At 42.7% G+C, this 22,412-nt stretch overlaps 3 protein-coding genes across 7 annotated transcripts in view; 2 read left to right on the top strand and 1 right to left on the bottom strand.

Annotated features, from left to right (window-relative positions):
- The window catches only part of FGF2 (fibroblast growth factor 2), a 26,951-nt gene extending 17,724 nt beyond the window's left edge, over positions 1-9,227 (top strand). The window contains exons 2-3 of the mRNA XM_084518108.1: positions 1,664-1,767; positions 8,559-9,227. Coding sequence (XP_084374234.1) covers positions 1,664-1,767; positions 8,559-8,744 — 290 coding nt within the window. The 3' untranslated portion in view covers positions 8,745-9,227. The remainder of the gene's footprint in view (positions 1-1,663; positions 1,768-8,558) is intronic.
- NUDT6 (nudix hydrolase 6) lies at positions 8,319-21,815 on the bottom strand. Its single transcript, XM_084518106.1, has 4 exons — positions 21,352-21,815; positions 16,678-16,733; positions 12,865-12,919; positions 8,319-9,626 (listed from the first exon to the last, which is right to left on the bottom strand). The coding sequence occupies exons 1-4, from the start codon at positions 21,584-21,586 to the stop codon at positions 9,238-9,240; spliced, it is 735 nt and encodes a 244-aa protein (XP_084374232.1). The 5' UTR covers positions 21,587-21,815; the 3' UTR covers positions 8,319-9,237.
- Positions 21,816-22,112: 297 nt separating this feature from the next.
- AFG2A (AFG2 AAA ATPase homolog A) overlaps positions 22,113-22,412 on the top strand; it is a 189,830-nt gene continuing 189,530 nt past the window's right edge. For all 5 annotated transcript variants that reach the window (XR_014692649.1, XR_014692650.1, XM_084518088.1 and 2 more), the window contains exon 1: positions 22,113-22,266. Coding sequence is in view for 3 of the 5 variants with exons in the window: in XM_084518088.1 (XP_084374214.1) it covers positions 22,140-22,266 (127 nt within the window). In the remaining 2 variants the exon portion in view is untranslated. The remainder of the gene's footprint in view (positions 22,267-22,412) is intronic.

Consider the following 22,412-nt stretch of genomic DNA (forward strand, 5'->3'; position numbering starts at 1 on the left):
TTCCTGCTATGGGAGTACTGCTGTTCCTAAAAATGCCTGTTCAGTGCGTGTGGATGAAAGCACAGCTTTGTGCAGAGGAATTGTATTTATCTGGGAGGGCTTATAGGTGTTAGGAGGATTTGGGGCTCCAGTATGGGCTGGAAGGTAGTGGCTGTCCAGAACAGAGGGAAAGCTGGGGAGTTTGGGAAACCCAGTTGTGCTCTACTGTTACTGAAATGTTTGTTTTTAGGAGAAAGCAGATTGAATCATACTGCTTGTACAAGCCATCTCGATGGACCGGAGCTGCGGGGAACAGGCTTGTTTTTCCTTTGAGGGCAGGGGGATAAAGGGGTGGACCACATGTAAAGCTGCAAGAACTCAGAGCGCCTGCTGCAGTTGCTGTGTGCGCCTCTTCCCCTTTTCAAGAGATGTTTTAAATAATCAAAGTTAGGTTTTTCAGCGGAAGATGTTCTGAAATGGTTGGAATAGAGCGGTACCTCCTGCGAGGTTTAGGACAATGTGCCCATCGCTTCCTTTCCCTCCGCTCATTCCCCAGAAAAATGGAAGCTCTGGCACAGCCGTTTGACTGCTTTTGAGCCTCAAATACCTGAGGCACGTAGAAGATGCTTCGTGTTTGCTTCTGGGGTACTCAGTGTAGTTTCTGGTATTGTCGTATTCTCAGGCCTGTGTAGCTAATGTTTGGAAAACCTGGACTTGGAGCACCACGGTCACAGACATGTGTCGAAGCAAGGCAGAAATGCAATCAGTGTGCATGCAACTTCTGGCTGGCGTTCAGCTCTGCTGGCCACTGGCAGGCTTGGTGTGCCTGGTGTGCAGTGATGGGAGCAGTCAGGGAAGAAAAAGGAAGGAAGAAAGCTTATTGTCACAGCTTGAAACAGGCAAGGGGAAAGTCTGTATGTGTTAATCTCAACTACTGGATTTGCCTCGTGACTAGAAAAATCAGTGCAAATTTTGTTCTGATTTGTAGGCTAAAAGCTATGTGGTATCATCCTACAGATTCTCAAGAAATGGCTGGTCAGAGTTTTTTTTTTAAATAACTGATTTAAATGCGTCCACTTTTCATGTTCCTAATTGGTGTAACACCAACTATTGTGTCCTTGCTGTCCTCATTTACATCTGCAGTTCTTTGTTTTCTTACCAAACCACCCGTTGGATGTCGTAGTGTAACCTAATTGACACTTTTCTAAGCCTCAATCACAGCACATACAGACTTGTGCCTGTGCGCACTGACAGTCCGGCCATACAGACCTCCATACAGCATCCCATCTCTGCTCCTGTTCTATAAACACTGAGAAATATCTCCCTAAGAAAAGTAACATGAAAAGTTCCCGTCTATAAGCAGTTAATGGTGCCATAAGAGGTCCTTTAAGGAAATTTGTGGGGGTTTTCTTAATTGCTTTTCTATCAAATGCATTATAGGAGAATAACTTACTGTTGCCAACTTGACAATAGATACTTACTTTGTAATAGGCTTTTTTTTTTTTTTTCTGAGAAAATGGGATCAGAAATCTAGACCTAGATGGTTTGCTACCCTTGCTGCAGGATAGCGTGCTACCTTGGGCTTGCTCTGGTTTTAGACTTGAAGTAGTAAGCTTCACTGTCAAGTGCTGAAATATCACCATGGACATGAAAATTTACTTTGTCCTTTTTTTTTTGTTCACAGTCAAACTGCAACTTCAAGCAGAAGAAAGAGGAGTGGTGTCGATCAAAGGTGTAAGTGCAAATCGCTTTCTGGCTATGAAGGAGGATGGCAGATTGCTGGCACTGGTAAGCAGCAGTGGTTAATGTATCTCTGTATCCGCATGGTGAGGTCCTCCGCTCTGTACTGAGTAACCTCTCCTGCAGCAGGACTTGCTCAGCTACTGTGTGTGTGTCATATCAGGAGGATTTAGCTCTGCAAAACTCGTCAATTAATTGAACTATGACCGAGAAAGAGATGGCTGTTTCTGCCCTCACCTACATGCTGCAGGGTTTAACTGGAATGGCACTGAGAGAGAAGACCCATAGTGACCACCTGGGGAAGGAAATGACAAGAACAAAGAATAAAGTCTCTCCCTTTGCTTCCTCCAAAGTAATTTTTTTTCTCTTCCACTTACTTTCACATAAAGTGATGGTAAAGAATTTTGAAGTAAAGCCAATTTTTAAAAAACTTTGACTTTTGTTTGATAGTAATCTATATAAATTGTTTTCTCATTTTCCTTTTTGTGGAGAATCAAGTTCTTTTGATCGCATACCTCCAAACTAGAGAATTGGCAAGAAAAAACATTTTTTGCAAATTATAAATTAATTAAAACTAGTCCACTAAGACTAATTTCAGTTTAAACTCCATGCTTTTTTATTGCTATCACATTAATTTTTAACTGTGTTTTAAAGCCAGTGTTTGGCAGAATCTGAATGACAATAAGGTCTCCTTGGGCTGGATTTTGAATTGTGCTTTAAGAGCTGCAGTTACAGTCATTGCTCTTATGAGACACAGATGCTGTAAATCTCTTGTTCATAGCTTTGAATATAAACAAACTTTAAATGCTTGTGTCCAGTGAAATATCACTGTGGAGCATCCCACTATAATTGTAGTTTTAAATTAACCCCAATGCTTTTGCATCTGGAAGATGGCCATGTTTGGGTTCTGAGAGTCCCAGCTGACAATACAACGAACAGGTGGTAATGATAAAGCCAATTACTAACTCCAGCTACAGAAATTACCTCTCAGCCCAGGCACTCTCCAAGTGAAATAAGTCCAAAGGCAAACAAAACATCTCAACAGCTTTGTGTACGCTGGAGCCCTGGTGAGCTGCATGTAGTGAACTGTCTCCTGCTCTTGGAGGCAGATTGTGTTTGTGCCTGGGAATACAGTTAAATAACCTGTTTCAAGTTACAGTGCTATTTACTTGGACATTGTGTGACAGCTCAGTTGAAGAAAATGTGAGTAGTGCTCCACAGAGCTATTCTTGAATGAAGGATAATTGGGAATTTCCTGTGGCACTGGTGTGCTGGCGTTCAGCTTCCTGTTCAAATCGCCCTCCTTAGCCCAAGCAGCAGCGAATGGTCAAAATAGACATGTAGCATCATTTGCAAAATTACCAACAGTCACGTGTGTTTATATTTGGACGTGTAGCCTCCTGCTGCATAGTGGTTCTTGGTTGTGCCGGTTGTGTAGAGCATGCTTCTGTTGCAGCTTTATGCCATGGTTTTTCTGCACACCTTGTGTAAGGTGACAGAGAGTCATGTTGGAGGCTTTCAGAGCCTTTCACTTGGAATTACTCTCTCAAAGTCTTGTAAAATTACCACGTTCTGCTTCTCATTTGAAATTATTTTTTTCTTCATTTCATTTGTTTGTTTTTGGAAATGGATCTGACTTGAGCCATGTTTGCTGCAAATATTGCTTCCTGCAGCTCTGTTTTTGCTGTTCATAGATGAAAACTCTCTACTCTAGGAAGATTTTGTTCTTCATCCAGCCTGTGTTTCACATCTACTGAATACTTCTGCAATTTCATGATTATTCTCTGAAGCGCAGACAGTATTTTCCATGAGGAATTCTGTAATATGCCTTCCAACATTTTGTGGCCAATTGTGTCTCTACTGTTTTCTGCCTGTAAACACGTTCATGGAACTGTTAATAATTGCCAGGATTTCTTTTTCAGTTTGAGGAGTGGTGTTTCAGTGAAAGCTTTGTAAGAGCGTATTCTGGAAATCTTTGTGGTGAGGTGATCTCACCAGTGCACATGAGTTTGTATCTGCTGAAACCTTTGGTTACTTCTTTTAAAACAGTATTGAACTTTCACTTCTAAACACCTATTTAGTTCTCCATTCCAAGAGTCGTTCAAGTACTATTCTGTGCTTTTCCATCTGTAATCTTCAGTAGTGTACTTTTAGATTAAGAGAACATTTGAGAGGTACATTTGTGGAATGAAGAGTCCTAAACATTATGAAACCTTCACAAATTGCTGTGATGAAACCGCTGGTCATTTCCTCACTTTTATTTTTTTTTCTCATCTGGTAACATTTTTAATCATCAGTACATTAACCTAAGCCGATGTTTCTTCCTTGTTCAATTTTGTGTACATATGCACTGACATGTTGCAGAGACCTTGCACAATGAACAGGACACCGATCTTTGAGGGTCTGTTATTTTGGGATGCTGTGATTAAGAATCTCTTTGGCATTGTAGTTGCACACTGACTTGAACATCAGATAAAACAGATCATCTCTTGTCCCAGATGCATTTGGCACTTGGTTAATTGCAAGCTCTCTTATCTGTATTTGCGTGTTGCTTTGTTGTGGAAGCCAGCTTTCCGCTACGTGAAACAAACTTTTCAATGCCCAGCAATCAATTCTAATTTGGGGTGGGCTTGCTGTTCTTCTGTAAACACTTCTTAATGTCTGTCTTGTTTCTTCTTTTTTATTACTTTCTGGTGTCAGGGATCAATTTGTGTAGTATCCTTGTTTTATAAACATACTGACATCTTCATAAGTACTTGAAAAATTATTATTTGGGCTTGTTTTTCTTCTAGTTGGATGGCTTTGTAATTACTTCATCACGATGTGTCTTCATGGTTTCTGCCTAGTTTTGTTTTGCACAGTGGTTTATTGCACAGACAGCATATCACTTCTTGCATGGTGGGCCGTGTTCTTGTCTTGAGAGCTGGATGTGGCTTTTAATTAAGCTGGTTTGTGCTGTTTGCTAACAGATTCTGTTTGTTAATGAGATTTTTAACGGAAAAAATGCACCATTTGTCTTCTGGTATGGCTACTGTATCTCATTTTGACTTGGTAGTTTCATTAAATTATTCCAATTGAAATATTTTCACTTTCTGGAATCAAACATTTTTGATTATTTCATTTTATGAAGAAACTTCTTCCTTTCATGGGAAATTGAGAATGGTGATTTTGACTGACTTGTGCATTTCACAACAAGTAGCTTGTTGTTAACTGTGCGACCTGTCCAGTCTATCCGAGGTGTCTGTGTGGCTGAGCTGTGACCAGGCAGGCTTTGTTGGACTGAGGGACGTGAGGGGAAGTACTTCTCTTTTTGATGCTAGAATGTGGCACGGGAATATTGTGAGAACAGTGCTCATTTCCTGACCTCTTTATAGTTTTAAAGGGTGAGTCTGATCACAGCCTTTCTAGGGCTGCAATCCATCGGCTCTGGTAGTTCCAGGCTACCACAACCTCCCCCTGGTTTCAGTTCAGAGAAGGAACAAGCGTGAGGAAATTGAATTCCTTATTAGCATCCAAACCACCACAACCGGTTAACGCCTGTAGTGTTTGATGCCGAGGCAGATGCAGTTTGTGCTGAAAACGAACCTGTGTGAAGGAGGGAGGGGGAATCCTGCCGCAGGAAGCGGCCTCCCCTTTGGGCGGCCACCATGGCGGCTGAGGCAGGGCGAGGAGCGCTGCTGCTGGGGAGCACTTCTGTGCCTGGGGCTGTGTTATGTGCTCCCTCGACCTTCTTTTGGCTGGGGCCCTTGCTTGGCAGTAGACAAAATATTTACTGGCGGAAGGGGAGGCCCCGCAGTCCTCGCTGGGAGCGCTGCTGCATGTGGCAGCCTCAGTATTTTCCGTCTGCCTGCCCCTGTCATAAAAGGCCGTACAGTTCGGGTGTTTCATGACGAGCTGTGAAATCTTGCTGTGCTGGGCTGGCATGCATTAAATATGTAAACGTGGGTATCCAGCTGCTTGCCAGTGGCCGTGTTTAACAAACGGGGTGGCTGGCAGCCCCGTCCTGCTAGGCAGCGGGCCACCTGCTGCCCTGTCACCTCTGCTGAGCGCTCATGGACGCGTGGCTCGTGAAGCACGAACCTTCATTTGTCTCCTGAATGCTGTCAAAACATTTACAGTGGCAACGTACTACAGCAAGGCACTTGTGTCACGTATGCTTTGTGGAAAAACTAGGACTTCAGTGGCCAGAGCGAACCACATGGCACCTTGCAAACTATCTTTACGAACCCTAGAAAATACATTTTTCTTTCTCTTTCTTCTTTTTCTCTCTCACCCTTTTTGCTTCTAACATCTGTAAACTGCCTGAATGTGTGTTTGGGGAGTTGAATCTATTTTACTTTTTAAACCTGAGAAATTTTAAGGAGGTGAAATAAGCACAATGCATTTCTTTGAATTCTGGGTGTTTACTTGGAGGACCTGGAGTGCAGGGGTGTGTGTGTGCAAATTTGCCTTTCGTCTGCACTTGGAGTCTGCAAGTACCTGCTTAAATTCACTGTGGTTTCCTTGCTAGTGGCAGCTGAAGCTGGGTATGACAGGGTATTTATAGGGACTCGGTCTCGGTGCTTCTCATTATTTATACGGATTCAGGTCTTGGTGCTTCCAGAAGCACCCCTGGGTTGATGAGGCAAAAACAAGGTGCTCCCCAGCTGTGGCCCTTCTCTTCGCCTCAAGTTCCAGTTCGGGCAGCTGTACTGAGCCTGCCTGAGCACTGCTCAAAGTTTTGTTTCATTCTTAAGTGCTTCTTTTTCTTACCCAGTTTCTTAGTCCTCTTAAGGCTGCTATAATCCGTTTCAGACTTGGATCATTGTGGCTTGAGATGATTAATGCATCTGTTCTCACATTGGTGGAGTGAAAGGCATTAAAATATAATTTATCTTGAGAAAGATTATTTAAAGTAGCAGTCATATAATAATTATTCAATTTCTGCTACTTTAAATGTTAAAATAGTGACATATAGACATGAGAAATTATATATATATTTCGTTTAATTTTTTTTTTCTTAGAGATCAAAATTCATATCTGAAAATGGTTGCAAGAGCTGTGTTTTTTTATTGCCAAGACTTACATTTGAAGGCACGTGTTTGGAGACAGATTACTTTATTATGGACTGCATTTGAATGACTTAATTGCTCGTAGCAACAGAAACTTGGCACACGTAAGGAGTTAACTCCTGCATGTGTTCATGCATTCTTGGTGAAGCCTGGTTCTTCCCAGCTCACTTTTCAGTTCTGGTGGGATGCTTGATTTATTCTTGAATATAAACAGAAGATTGTAGCAAAAAGCAACCTGCTCGTTTTGGGAATTTCCTCACATTTCCTGTTTTCTCTCCAGGCTTTTACATGCTCTCATTTTTGTAGCTAGCTTGCCTCCTCCTCCAACCCTCCCAGAATCTTTTTTGAGGCAAATGAGTACGACTGACTTGATGGGCTGACAGATGGTTTATATGAAGAGATCATCCTCCCTCCCTCCCCCAATAAGTTACTGCAGTGTTGGGCTCCAGCCATCTTTTTATTTGAGAAAATTTCTCTTGCTTAAAGTGTAGGTTCTGCAGGGAAGTTTGGCACTGCTTTCACTGTTAGAGCAATGTCACCCATTGACGAGATTTTGCTGTTGTCAGTATGCTATGGGATAACTGCAGTTATCTGATTAAACACTGATTAAACTTCCCTGTTTTATCTTGACTGGGAACAGCCAGAAATACTAGCCATAGCTAAACCATTACGTTTTAAGTCCCCTGGGCTGTTTTAACTATCCAAGAACACTTGTGAGTATTATCTTGCAATAGATAATACTTTTCTTAAATGATCTCACTGATATGAATGGGATCATTAATTAAGACTCTATCCAGTATGTTCACTGTTAGGGAGCAGTCGTTTCTGCTGCGTGCAGAGATGTGCAGATATTTCGCACTGTATTTGTTAACAGGCTTGCTTTTTGAGTGGTTATGTGCAGCTGAGGATATTCTATCAGATGGTGACCAACTTCAGAGTGGAAGAGAAGGCAAACAGCAATTCCCTGTAGCAGCCTCAAGGCCTCCAACCAATTTCAGTTTTGGGGCCTTCAGGGCTAGGAATGGTTTCTACGTATTTAGTGTAAGCCTCAGCTAATTCCTTTTCCATCAACTTGTTCAAAAGTCACTTGAATCCTTGTAAGCTGGGAGAAACCATAACATCCTAGAGTAAGGAGCCCCACAGCTCATTTTATACCCCTTGAGAACAGAACCACCTTCTATTACTTGTAAGTGTGAAGGCATGCTAACTTAGCCTAGGTGGAGGAGTTCTTGAAGACCTACTTGCAGAAGTAGAATAATTCTGCAGATGTATTTCTAAACAGGAATGGAGTACATTTGGTTTCTGGGTGGAATATATACCTGTTTGCCAGGTCTGATCTTTTCTTAAAATTGTTTTGCAAATGTATTAATCGAGTAAAACTTTGCATAGATGCATGCAGGCTTGCTACTGCTTGCTTCCGAGTGCTGTTAACAAAAATGTGCTAAACTTGGAAGTTGGGATCTGTCAGTAAGTGCCAACGGATAGGGCTCTTCATTTAACTGACCAAATTTTGAGACAGGAACAAAGAATTACACAATGTAAACAAACTAGAATCTGCTTTGTCTTTATTAAAGACAACAAATGAATCATAGTTTATAAACTCTTTTTGTAGGTGTTTTAAATAGTATTTTTAACAATTACTGTATCTCAATTTAGACATCAAACAATACAAATTTCTTAAAATCGGATACATTGTGAAGTTATTGTCTGGATACGTTAGTCCCATGAATCAGACCAACTGATTTGTTGCGATGAAACACCAATAATCTTTTTCTTTTTCCCTTTTAGAAATGCGCAACAGAAGAATGTTTCTTTTTTGAGCGCTTGGAATCTAATAACTATAACACTTACCGATCACGGAAGTACTCGGATTGGTATGTGGCACTGAAAAGAACTGGACAGTACAAGCCTGGACCAAAAACCGGACCTGGACAGAAAGCTATCCTTTTTCTTCCAATGTCTGCTAAAAGCTGATTTCCATGGCAGATTCTGAACATACGCCACACTACGTTTTGAGGTAGAGTTTCCCGCTCCTCTCCAAGCTAGCAAAAATAGAAGCAATTATTTGCTGATACTAGCTGCTTTTGCAGAAAGGTTAAAACATGAATGTTTCGTACTGTCTTTATACTGCTCTTTAAACCTATTGTGCCAGTGTGTGTGGAGATAAAGTTACTTGGAAAATGTATTTTCAGGATCAATAACACTTCTGTTTTCTGCTAGAGATCTATATAGAGCTATTTTATTTACCTTATATTCACTTTACAGAGTAAAGGGAAACTAATCTGATGCACGTGTGCAGAAATATTTACCTTTTAAAATAACTTATGTCTTTATAGCTTATTAGAGAATAAATACCGATTTTCATCCTAAAATCAAATGATCCATGAATAATCTTAATATGGTCTAAATAACTCTTAAAATAAACACTCTAAATTATTAATATAACGAAATGTGAAATCTGTTGCTATCATGTCATGTTTCTGTAGGACTCGGGCAGCTCCCTGTGGTATAGTTTGTAGAACCGGCCTGTGTAAACAGCTGGAAACTCTCTCATGGTTATGTCAATCTTATCGAATCCCTCCCGGTATCCGTAAAGTAACAGCTTAGCCACGTTGCTGGTGATGGGAGTGGCGTGCTTTGTCCTGGCAAGCTCGTCGAGGTCCATCCACTCGCACCTCAGGCACTCCTGCTGGCAGAAGTTGATGTTGAAGGAGGAGGGCTCCAGGCGGCAGATGATGTACATGTCCGACTTCCCAAAGGCTCCGGGGTGCTGGTGTTGCTGTCTTATGCTTAAGATGGACTTGAACTCTGACTTGATGCCAGTCTCTTCGAAAACCTCTCGAACTGCTGTGTCTCCTAGGTGAAGAGAGCAATTCTTACAATGCACACACTAATAGCTTAGCGCTCTTTAAACCTTTTGATCACAGAATGTTTCTAACTCAAAGCAGCCTCCGTTTCGCTTCATAAGCTTTTCAAATGTAAAGCCTGTTTGCTTCAACACAAGGATAAGCTAATTTTGTGTCCCTGAACAAAACTAATTGCTACGTGCCTTTCTTGTGTATATCCTACAAAATGATGAAAGAAAACTTTCCATAATATTGTACAGGGTATGGTTTTGAAACCAATGGTCACTGGCTCTGCTGATCTCTTACCCCAGGGCAGCACTGCAGCACCTTGTCAGTCCTCTCAGCCTGGCCCCCATCCCTCTCCTCACTTCTGTCCGCTTGCAGGCTCAGACCCTTTGCAGCTGAGCACCCACCCGTGTGTCAGATCACTCCATCAGCTCACATAGTGCCATTCCACATTGCCACAGGGTGGAACAACATGGGGAAAAATACTGTTTGAAGAAGGTTGGCACCAAGTCCTTTTCAAAACGTATCTCGGTCTAGTGACACTTCAAATATGCCATAATGCCTGTACAACATGTACCATGTGTCTGCAGAAAATATGGTGCATGTGTGTACAGCTCATGTACACCAACCAAAGTGATGAAAACGTTAACATTTCTCATTACAAGACTAGGCTATAACTTCAGAGCTTTTAAGGGTCTGTGCACTGCAATTAAAGCCAAAAATTACCCAGCTATCCAGTACTCTTCAAAGGAGAAGTTTTACTCTTGAATAGTAACTTAAGTTGAAGAGACAAAAATAAGATTTTTGATACTCCAGTTATTTCCCCAAAATTCTGCAGTTTCACTGTAGTTGTCAAATCCTACTTGCCTGGTGTAGCTACTAGTAGGTAAAATTAACTAGATGATTTTTTTCATCTAAGTAAACTCACAGTTTTGTCGTGTTTGAGTGATAACTGCATATACAGCAGTTTTTGAAAATGACTTATTCACATCCAGTGGCTGGAAATACAGGTAGAAACAAAATTATTTTGGCCTCTGACACAGGCCAAACAACTGACCCTGCACGTACTTCTGCACTAGCTCAACTCTGTCTTGCAATGGAACAATCTGTATGAAGTTAACATCAAATACACAGGGGTCTTTGTAGGATTGGAGACCCAGTAACACATGGTGTCTGCATTTATGTGACTTCTACAGTATTAACTAAAAGGCATATGGGGGAAGATACGGATGGACTTGGGGACTGCGTTTTATGTTGCCCAGAGCGGCCCCCTCAGTCCTTTGGTTTAAAAGAGCGGTTGCAAAGCAATCCCCCTGTGGCAGGTGGTTTTATTATTAGGCAAAGGGCTGTTTTAAGCATAAAGGGTCAAAGAAGGTAGGGATTTCATTTAAGCTTTGAGCTTTTCTTTTAGACAAAGTGCCTTTTGCTGTTTCCTTTTTATTTAAATGTATATATTTAAATACTTAATGACAGTTAAACTAGAAGAAACACTAGGGCTGGAATTTCAGAAATAGGCAAATGCAAAAGTCTGTGCTCTTTGCTTCATCTGCATTATGAAGCGATTCAGATGACTTGTGCAAACCAGTTTGTGCTCATTAGAGTAGGCAGCCATGTATTTTGTTGCTTTATATAACCACAGGGTTTTTCAAGCATTGTAACTGTACTTTGAAATTTAGGCCCTTGAGTGAGTGCAAGTTTATAAGATTCGATGTAAGTGATGGAAAAAAGGACAATTATGCTGTTGTATTTTATGCTTCACTAACTTATCTCTTTTCGTAATTGTTAAATGTGATGCAGAGAATGATACCATTTATTATGATACTGTTAAACAGTGGCAGGAGGGGAGCTGTAAGAGCTTTGTTGCTCCTAGGTCTTTTTTACTACCTACATCCAGGCTCCACTCATAATCTCACCTGTTTCTTGAGGGATGGGCACTGGAACACACAGTGACAGTGCTCCCCTGGTGAAGCTGTTCCCCATGCTAGTTATTCTCTTCCTGCAGTACAACTCCTCTGCTATCTCCTAGCCTAGATCCTTTCTCTGTCTCTCAAGGTGACACAGGTAGGCAACAAGTGCGATGTTTGGGATTCTTTGAAACACAAAGCCATTCCACTACTTTGCATGTGTGTGCTTTGTTGGGCAAAGAATTTTGATTTCTGCCACTGTGCTTTACAAAAAGATGTAGTTGAAATGTGACTCAGAAGTTACAAAAACTACAACTCAACCCTATCACAAACCTATCATCAACTTTGCATGTGTTGAAGTAATGAACAATTGTATTCCAATTAGAGGTTTACTGCTAAGACAGCATGGAGAGATTTCTAAGGTATGGACCAGATTGAGGAGATAGGGTCTCAATACCCAGTTTGAAGAGCTGCTGCATTGCTCTGGGCAATGTTTTTGAGCCATGGTTTATTTATTGGAAGAATATTTTCACATCTGAATACTGATGTGGGGCTAAATTAATGTGAGCAAATGTAACTTTTGACAAGACCAACCTAGTAACTGCAGAGTTAACCTGTCTGCCGATCTTAATTTGAAGGGGTGCGATCCAAGGAGAAAGCACAATTTTATTTTTTCATACGCCTTTTGAACCTAACTGCAGCTGCTGTATTCAGCATCACCTGTGCTATGCTAGGTAGAAATAACAGCTTTCCTCAAATCAGCCCCGTTTTTAATAGAGAAGTGCCTTCTGCCTCCGGTTGGAAGGAGGTGCCCCCAGGAGTCCAGACCTGTACTGATGCTGGTCCTGGGCCAAAGAGCTCTTGGTCTAAACAAACAAATGGATGAGGGTGGAACTAAACAAGTGTATTTATTGCTGTTTTGCACATAAAAATTGAACGTTGGAAATTTTTGCTCAGTATATCAATGAGCTCACTGCCCTGGATTGCAGTGTGAGCTGAGAGCTTGCTATTTCGGTTTTATTTTTTGGTTATATACAGATTATCTTAATCCTCTGTGCTTCTGGCTCTTACTACAGCATATTCAACAAGCCTACAAAACAAAAGTTGGCTTCAAGCCCTCCTTTAAGAGAACTAATGGAAAAGTGTAAATGTTACAAAGCTGCTCTACCCTGAAGGTGATGGTACGCCATAACTTTAAGGTCATAGGATCCCATCACTGCACCTATCAGCCATTATTTCAAAGGGAGGCCTCATAAGAGCGATGTGGGTCGCTGTATTTCAGTGCTGTTAATGTCTTTGTGACTCTGTTGATGTCTGACCTGTTATCCTAGGACTTACCGATGTCTTCACCTGGATTAGACAGACCTCCTGGAAATTTCCATGCATTTACAGTCTGTATTGGAGGAAAAAATGTTATTGTAGTATGCAGCCTATTTTGTTCTTCTCTAATATGAAGGAGATGATTAACACTCAAGTTTCTTGGTGAAGTTGCAGTATTATGGTTACCCTTACAACCATCAGTAAGGCTTTAGGTAGGAACTACTTTGTTCTTGCTAATGTGATGATCAGAGACACCGACGGTCTGTATGAAATATTGGAACAAAACATCTACTGATTGAAAACAAACTGTCTAACAATCATTAGACAATGTTGCTGCTAGATAACTAGATAGAGTAGTTGAATATTTAAAAAAGCTGCTATAGACTATATAATCTTGTATTTAATCACTGATATATCCCACTTCCATGGTTTTAGCTTTTAAAAAAAGTGTATATATTTAATCCTACAAGCAGGTATTATGATTGTAGTACTGTTCTATACTGCACTGGCTTTAAGATGACTTTGTGTGTCTGTAATAACCATTTTGTATAACTTGTCATTTGTTTTTATGGAACAAAACCTGAAGCCTTGTGTGTGATTTGTGTATAGAAGCATTTATGGAATTGCAATAAAGTTCAGTAATTAAAACAGAATACGACTTGATGCTGTAATTAATACTGGACAAGAAGTCCCAGTTCCTACACCTCCTGCAAAACCTCACAGATTTGTAGATTTTACCTTGACATCTACGTACTATTTTTTATTCCTTTCAATATTAAACGTGTTTGTAGGAAGAAGTTAAACTTCAACTAGAAACTAATGCAGAAAAAAAGTACGCTATAAAAAAGTAGCTTGAACAAGCAGCAAAGAGGGGGAAGCTGCAAGCCTTCCAGTGCTTTGAAACCCCACTGATTACATTGGAAATTTTTTTTCCTGGGCACTCTTAAAGAGCTTGGATAGGAGTTTAGAGTAATTTGTTAAAAATAGGGCAGATGGAAAATACATATATTTTCTGGCTTTCAGATGTGCTTTCAGTTCCTGGAAATCTTGCTGTGTATGCAGTGGAATTGGCCTTTCAAGATAAAACCCAACTAACTCTCGAAGTTCAACTAGCTCACATTATAAAGCTGTGTATAAACTTAAAACTTCTGAAGCTTTCAGAATATAATTTCTGTTAAGAGAGTCACCATTTCAGGGAAATTGGTCATGGGGGGATAGGGAGGATGGGACTGGCCCGCACTGAGATGTTTGCTCACTGCACAAGAAATGTATGGGTATTCGTACACCTCAGTTTTTATACTTAATTCTGTCCAGTCAATAAAAAAGAGCTGTAAAGAGGGCAGTCAGAAACAACCACTTTTCTCCTTTCAACTTGGTCACCCACTGTGCTGAGTACCAGCTGTGCTCTAGGAAGGAAAGCTGAAATAGGCTGAGATGGTTCACCTGGAACACGCCCATCCCCGCCTTCAGACCAAACTGGAGGGAGGAGTGATGCCACGCTTGGCCCTGCTACGTTTTGGGGCCAGAGGTGAAGGAAGTGATTTCTGGTGAGTGTGGACTTGGACCTAGAACCTGAATAGGACATCGGATGTCTTGCTGTAAAACTGGATGGAGATACTGGCTCTTAAATGGCTGTGGGTGAGCTTTAACAAAAACTCTGTGCTAGGAAGTTAAACCTGAATGTCTGTGTTACCTCATGGGCTCAGGAAGCTGCTATTTCCTTCTAAATCTGCAGAATGTGCAATGTCCATTTTGATTCTTTGAGACCTCTTTAGTTAAGGTATTTACTGAATGCAGTTTTTTGCTTTTATCCAGACAAATTATAGCAAAAAACAAATGCAGTATTTCTGAAGGCCATTGTGTGCTGTTCTGTTCAGAGAGACTCTCCAGAACTACAACCATTTTTGGATCTTGTATCTTGCAAGCTGCGTTTATGCTTTAATTGCTAATTATTGAAGGTCCTGCTATATACAAGTAATTGAAATTTTACTTTACAGCAAGTAAAAATGTGAAAGTGGTAATTTATAGGGAACAAGTGCTTCTCTTCCTGTGAACTCTTGCGTTACAAATTGAGCGACTGGACATGCCTTTTCCTCGAAGTTCATCAACTGTGTTGTAGTTACCAAGGAACTGAAGTGTTGGTTAATTTGGTTTCTAAGAAAAATATCTCAGTAGTTATTTCAGGAAAGGCTGAAAAACCACCCAGTGAGATTCTGGTTTAGATACAACCATATGAAATGAAAACAATTCAACCCAGTATACTTCAATTAGCACTTATCAGTGTTGTTTCCATGTTGTAATAGCATTTAACCTCGTTGTACTAGAGACACTTAATTCGTTTGTGAACATTCCTTCATTTACTTAAAGGACAGTGCAAACCAAGTGTACTTTAAACAGAGTAGCATGGACAACTAGCTGACGGAGCTAGTGAGCTTTGTGCACTTGCTGTGCTACCTTGATAGAGGCTGTAAGGTGTCAGCCGTGATGGATGCTCGCTCACCTCAAGCCACATCACAGAACCCACCGCCACCACGCTAATGCTCGCTGGTTTGGCATCCTCTGGAGTGAGGTCAAGCACTTCAGTTTGTGTAAAATGAATGAGCTTTACACCTGCCTTACAAAGGTGGTTTCCAGGTCATGGCTAACTGTGGTATTGCTTATTTAAAGCCACAGATATGCCTGGAATTTTAGAAACCAACGAAAACCAGAATCTCACTAAATGTGCTTCAAGCCACGGGGGTTTTCCAAAGGTCTGCATGGATCCAAACGCAGGATCAGGGACTCTTGGATCAGTTACAGCAGAAACAAGAAAACTTGAAGCAGAAAGGATATTGGGTGATGAAGCCAAGAAACGCGCTGTGTTTCTTGGGCTCTGTTCTAATGTATGTGGTGTGGAAGAAGGAGAGCAGAGTCGAGCAGTTTGTCTTGGCAGAATGAGCTTGGACACGTACAAAGGCAGTGATTTGATGCATCCTCACAGTATTCCGGGGAACTGCAAACCAAACTCTCATCATCTTCATCAATGAAATTGTTTTGAGGAACTAGGTGTTCTTTTGTATAGATGTGCTTTAGAACACTGAACAGTTTCATTTCCTCTAGGACAATGTGAGAAACGTGTTAATGCCTGTCGCACAATGTTCTTCTGCTCTTTCTTAAGGAATTACTGCTCAAAACCAACTTTTCCAGAAAAAAGGTTTTTGTGTCCCTTGCAACAGTAATCCACAACATGCAATTTCCTTGTTAACCAGAATGACAGCATTTTGAATCACAACTTTGTCCCCGAACACTTTCTTTTTCCTCTGAATGGTCTCTTCTCCTCCCTTTAAATTTGCTGTGATTCTGGAGTGGAGTGGAAGGGAGGAACTTCATATAAGGGAACTGTTTTATTCTGGGCTCTGCTTCCAAATGAAAACTTGTGTTGAAGCTGCACCTGCATGGCCCAGTTAGCTGTCTGAAATCCACCTGAAAAACTGAAGTCATTTTTGAGAAATATTTAAAAATATGCACATGGAGGAAGAGATCTGTTCTGATCAAGAAACCATACGCTGAAGTAATTTTTGTAGTATGTTTGCTTTTAAAAAACTAAGATCATTGAAACATCTCTTCTAAAACGATTTCTGAAGTCTATTATTTATTTGTGTGGGTTTTTTTGAATTTGAAATGCAAATTCAGCTATCTGTTGATGCATGTGTTACAAAAGACTGCTTCAAAGAAGTAACTTAACTATCACAAATTTGGACTGGAATGAAAATAAAAAGACCTTCATTTTATATTGCAGAGCAGGCTTTTCTAAACGAACTTCTCTGTTTTATAATCCTATAGCAAACTTACCTTATTTCTGTCTTGTACAACCAACACCTTTCCAGTGTTTTCATCTAAAACAGCACCTATTAAAAAGAGAAAACACTGAATAAGGTTGAAGTGCTAGACAATTGTGTTCAATCCTAAAATCTGTAATTTAACGTGTTTTGATACAGCTTGACAAACCCCTAACAATACTCAGATTAAAGTTAGCAAGATTTGCCTGGATGATCCGTGGAAGGCAGCTGGTCAGTGGAAAACTGACTGATACACAATAAAATACAAAAAAAAAAAAAAAAAAGACTAAATATCCTGTATAAAAATTCAAAGTAAGCAGTAGCAAGATAAATACTCCTCGCATTTAAGTTCCATCCTACTGCATATGTTAATATTATCAGGACTAAAGAATGCGAGAATCAAGACATCTCCAAATAATCTCGCAAAGCTGCTTTCTTCAGCAGAGCTGTGCCTATAATCTTGCAAAACCAGAACATTTTCCAGTGGCTTTGGCCAAATAGACATGATAGGCAAGAACGTTTCTCCCGTGGAATTCATCACAAAACCCCTGCCTACTGCCATGAAGACTTGGGTGTTTTCTGGTGAATAACAAATGTTATTACTTGACTCAGTGGGCTGTGTTGATAATGAGAAGGTTCAGATAGTTGACTACCTATGAATTCATCGTGCACTGCCCATCCGACAGCTGATGACAGAAAGTGCACAGTGAGTAAGCCTGTTAATTAAAAACCATTGCTCCCAAGCAGAAAAACGCTTTCACTTGACTTAAAAAACTCTACATACCAGCGTGTATGACTGAGAAATGCAGCTTTTCACTTTGACCTCATGCTCGGCCCAAGAATTTCTCCTACCGAATATGATTTTCCGCCTTTTTAAAACCCAAGTGCTCATATGTCTAATCATCATGTCACTCTCATTAGTCATACTTGAAAAATGCCTTCCCTTTAAAACAGGCATTTTGTCAGATTTTACAGTCGTGCGCTGTGGCGAGCAGAATGAGCAGGGTGGCAGCTGTCCACGACAGCCAGGCATGCGTTTCAAATTAATAGGTAACGATAAAAAAATGCTTCCATCATTTCACAGCAAAAGGAAGAGCGTATGGATAGGTCTGATGATGTACACATTTAAAGTGCTAGGGAGAAATATTTCCACAGAAGGGAATTATTAAGAAATGAGTGTCCAGCTCAAAAAATCCTGGTTTTTCAATAACAAATGGCAGGCTTCTGTGTAGGAGGAATATTTAAAAGATGAAATACCAGTCTTCCTTCAAGATACGCCAGAGGACGTGCTTTAAGAGGGTAGTCACTTATCTGCCTCCCCATTTGTTACTTTTTGATTTAATTCCTCCTGTAAATATTTAGCAATGCCCAGGGTTAAGTACTGTACTGATTACAAGAGGGGAGAAAGGAAAGCAGGGGCAGCTTTGATGCATGTTGTGATTACAGGGATCATTTTCTAGAAAAGCCATTTTTCAGCCTGATGGTTTGCTGAGAGCAGGGAGGGCTGCTGAAATCACAAAGCCGCCGTTTGAGTCAAACAGAAAGCACCTTCTCTCTCCCCCTCGTTCCCTAGAAATTGATGTCCATGAATATAACTTTTGGCTGTGAAGTTCCCTGAGATCTCCAAGAACGCTGCTAGATGCTGCTTAAATTCAAAGCGAGAAGAAAAGCCACTAATGGGATTTGCTCTCTGCTCTCGTCTGCCCAAGTCTAGCTCAGGAGTCCCCAGCTGAAGCTTGCTGGGCCACACGTGTTTCCCATCAGTGATATCACACTTTGGCTGTGGAATCTGACCCGTGACTTTAAAAGCTTTTATTCTTGCTACAAACGTGGTACCTAGAGCTTTAAATCATCCAGCTCCGGGCTGGCCTTCTGGAAAGGTTTGCGCCTGTAGCCTAGCCCAGCACTTGCTATTACAACACAGCTTTGTTTTGACTGTTTGCTCTTTGGAAATAGGTAAGATTCATATTTAAAAAAAAAAAAAAAATCCCTTAGGTGACTCCAGACAGTAATGGTGGGGAAAAACATCTTCACTCTAGCTTTTTATTTATGATCGGTGTGAAAAGATGTTCCTAACTGAAGAGCACTTGGCAGGCATGGCACATGGCAGCTTGCAGTATAAACATCGCCAGGCAGGAATAGGCATTGCTCTGGAAAACAGCTTCAGGCCTTCTTTTTAATCACTCGTGGTTCCTTGGATAGCTGTAACCCCCCTAAGGCCATCTTCCCCCAGTCTGACATTTGTGCAGCTTTTGTTTTACCCTTTTCCTTAAGTAACAGGGCTGGCCAAGGCTCACTGATGGTCATGACCCTTCTCTCACCTCAACACCAAGGACTTCCTTTCACTGCACAGGAGGGGGAAAGGAATTACTTTTAACTTTTCTTCCTCTCATTTCACTCTTCTTCCTCAACGTGCCACTGTTAAGGAGCATATTTACTAATGTGTCACGAAATTGGGAAGTGCTTTTCGAAAACATCTTAATCATTTCACCCATCGGGAGCTTTTCTGTACCTTCACACATTTGGAGAACCCTGCCACCTACGAACAGCTGCAGTAACTCATCTGGAAGACAGATCACATATTCCACTATTTCTAAACAATAATGGCCAAGCCCTATGAGTAACATTTGCTACTCTCTCTTCTTGGCGACTCTGATCTCGTCTGGCAAAATAAGACCTGACCTTGCTTATTCACACCTTTGTCATCCCTTGGCTGGGTGACGACGGAAAGGCAGCAGCCCTGGATGCGCAGTGCTCACCATGCGGGGAAACTCCAGACAGTACAAAAACAGCTGCTGGTCTACTTGGCAGCACGGGCTGGCTACCTGTCGTCTGGCTTCCTGCAGACCTCGCTGCAAACCTCCCTCAAGGAGGAAACCTCCCTTTCTATTTGCAGCATGCTCAAGGGACTGAGTACTGTACGCAACTGACTGGCCACAGCTAAGAGGTGAAGACTCATTGGTAAGCTTTTTCCTCTTGATTGCAGAAACTTTCTTAAACATGGAGATTTCTGCACAAGAAATAAAAACATCGAGGGTCTGGCACATACACACAATGTAAAGTGTGAACATATTTAAATAATTCAATATTTCAATAAAATGAGTTACAAATAGAATGAAACACTTCTGCTACCCAGGCTCTGTCTCCTGAAGTAGGAAGATAATAGAATAAATATGTGCCAGATGGTATCCATGCTACCTGGTGTATTCCTGCTACTTGTTCCATACCCACTGATGGTGCACGAAACACGAAAATAACAAGTCTTGTGGTCATTATTTCATGCACAGAAATCTGTTTACATGACCAAATGCCTTCCTGAAATCTTCACCTCTTGGTTAAAAAAAGAAAAAAAAAAAGAAAAAAAAAAAGGAATAAAAATGTACAGATTCGAAAATCAGTAGCACAGTATATAAGCTATCTGTTGTGTAATACTTAAATCTGTGCAAAAGATATGAACTCCATATACCTCCATTTATTAAACTCTTTCCTCAAAGAGTTTTCTCCTGTTTGCACAGGCTGTAATCAAAGTGTTTATCTCAAAAGTACAACAGCAAATGGTGTTTTTAAAGTGCATTTTTTTTGGAAAGAGCTTTCAGTTATGATTTTTCTTACAGTACGCCCTTCCTGATAACCATCACTTGGGCCACAACACTTGTGCTAGGATTTTCTTTCAGCACTTTCAGCTGTACACAACCTACTTCAGGAAAATCCCCTTTCAGTTATTCATACTTCCTCAAATATGCAAGAAATATAAAGACTAATAGGGTGATTTTTTTTCTAGGGAACTGCATTATCTTACTCGAGTTTACTGCCACATATTTTAATGGTGAGATTTTCATACCTCAGGAAAACATGCTCTAACATGTCCATTGAAACAAGCCAAGCCCGCTGTCAGCATCTACGCTGCCCTCTGCCGGTTTTGTACTGCACAATAGTTGTGTGATTGAAGGCATTTTCTGACAGCTTTCTTTCCCCTGACCCGCTGCTGCAAAGAATAACCCAGCTCTTAGAGTCCCTTTGAGCTAGATTTTTCAAAGGGCTGCTTAACGGGGCTTAAAACCACTCAGGGAAGAACTAGCGTCCCACATGGTCTGTGTAGCCAAGGCCAAACAAGCCAAGCTTGTAGAGGGCAAGATTTGCTGTGCCTCTGCTGCACCCACTGAACGCTACACAGCCTGTGCCAGGATGGCAGGGCCCAAACCAGCCTCCAGATTACAGGAGTGATGGGACTGGTAGCTGCATATCTGTGCAAGACTGCTGAGAGAGACAGCAAAAACATGCAAATCTGGTGAGGCTGAGTTCAAGCTGACTGTAGTTTTGGCTCAGTATTCGTTCCTTGTATTGTGCTGTATAAAAAATGGGAAACTGTCTTATCTTGTTCCTTGGGAGTTCCCTTCATTTTTAGAGCTGCTCCTTTCCAACTCTGGTTGTGGGAGGTCTCGATGGGTAAGAGTATGGTGTCCACATGTTTGTGAAACCCACTTGTTACATAGATAAGGGTTATTTCAGAGCCTCTTTTGGACTGTTGCAAGTTTTGCTAACACTTGGGCTACCTCCTGGGCAATTCCTTTTGGTTCAAGTTTGCCCTCTTCACAGGCCTTTGGCAGATGCATGTATTAAGCACCCAGTTATGGGCAGTGCCTGCCTGCCACAACCTGGTGCTGGCAGGGTGCCCTGTGGGACTCACCTGCGACTCCCAGCTGGTGGGTGGCGTACCCGGGCAGCCTGCTGGGCCCCTCGCCCAGCCACCGCGTCAGGGTGGCCGAGCCCGACTCGGCGTGGTGGAAGGCGAAGCCTTGCGATGCGGCCACCGCCGCCAGCCCGCTCTGGAGGATGGGGACGTGCAGCCAGACGGCGACCCGGCCTTCCTCCTGCCACTGGGCGACCGAGGCTGAAAGAGACGCGGGGCCGCCATCAGGCATGAGGTTTCTGGGGAGCGGGCAGCCCAGCCGCGTGCTTTCTGCTCTCGGGCTCTGTCGCTCACAAAATGGGCTCCCGTGTGGCTGGCTGCACTCAGACCCAACGGGTGCAACAGAGGTGTGAGCACCAACAGCAGGCAAGGGAGCGCGGCCAGCTCGGCCCTTTATGTGGTGTTCACACACACCTCGCTGCCCTCACACCAGCCAAACAGCCCCATGGCCATGCCCTGAACCCCCCGTCCCCCCGAGGGCTCCGCTCTCCCCGGGTCCCCTCCACTTGCCCCGCAGCCAGCGCCCGAAGGCTGCCTGCTCCCGGCGGCGGGGCCAGGGCTGGGGCTGGGCCCGGGGCAGCTGTGGCAGCTCCACGCTCACCCCCCCGTACTTATCGGGCCGTCCCCGCAGCCCTGCCCAGCCGCCTGCCGCCGCCCCCCGGCTCCGAGCCCCGCGCAGCGCCCGCAGCAGCCCCGCGCCCGGCCCCGCCATGGCGCAGCGGGAAGCGGCCGCCCCCGGGGCGGTGCCGGCCTCTGGCTCCGGAAGGGCTGGGCTCCGGGCCGGCATGGCCGCTGCCTCCCGCCGCAGGAGCAAGGGGCGGCCGGCCCCGGGTGGCGGTGATGGGGATGGAGGTGGCGGAGCCCCGCGGGCAGGGCCGCTGGTGCTCGGCGTGGCCGGGGCGGTGGAGGCAGGTAGGGGGGGAGCCGGGGGCTGGCGCCCCGAGGAGCCGCCATGCGGGCAGCCACGCCGGGGCGGGCGTGGGCAGGCTGGTTGGTGCTTAAAAATGGAGAAAATAAAAAAAAGGAAAAGTGGGGGGAAGGCGCCGAGCCGTGGCGTG

The sequence above is a fragment of the Aythya ferina genome, assembly GCF_964211825.1.
Source record: "Aythya ferina genome assembly, chromosome: 4".
NCBI classification, from domain to species: domain Eukaryota; kingdom Metazoa; phylum Chordata; class Aves; order Anseriformes; family Anatidae; genus Aythya; species Aythya ferina.

What these genes read in the sequence shown, in the direction of transcription:
- NUDT6 (XM_084518106.1), bottom strand. Translation starts at nt 21,586, where the DNA reads ATGCCTGATGGCGGCCCCGCGTCTCTTTCAGCCTCGGTCGCCCAGTGG. An exon ending in CCACCAGCTGGGAGTCGCAG is followed by an intron (nt 16,734 to 21,351) that starts GTGAGTCCCACA and finishes TCTTTTTAATAG; the next exon opens with GTGCTGTTTTAGATGAAAAC. An exon ending in TAATCCAGGTGAAGACATCG is followed by an intron (nt 9,627 to 12,864) that starts GTAAGTCCTAGG and finishes CTCTTCACCTAG; the next exon opens with GAGACACAGCAGTTCGAGAG.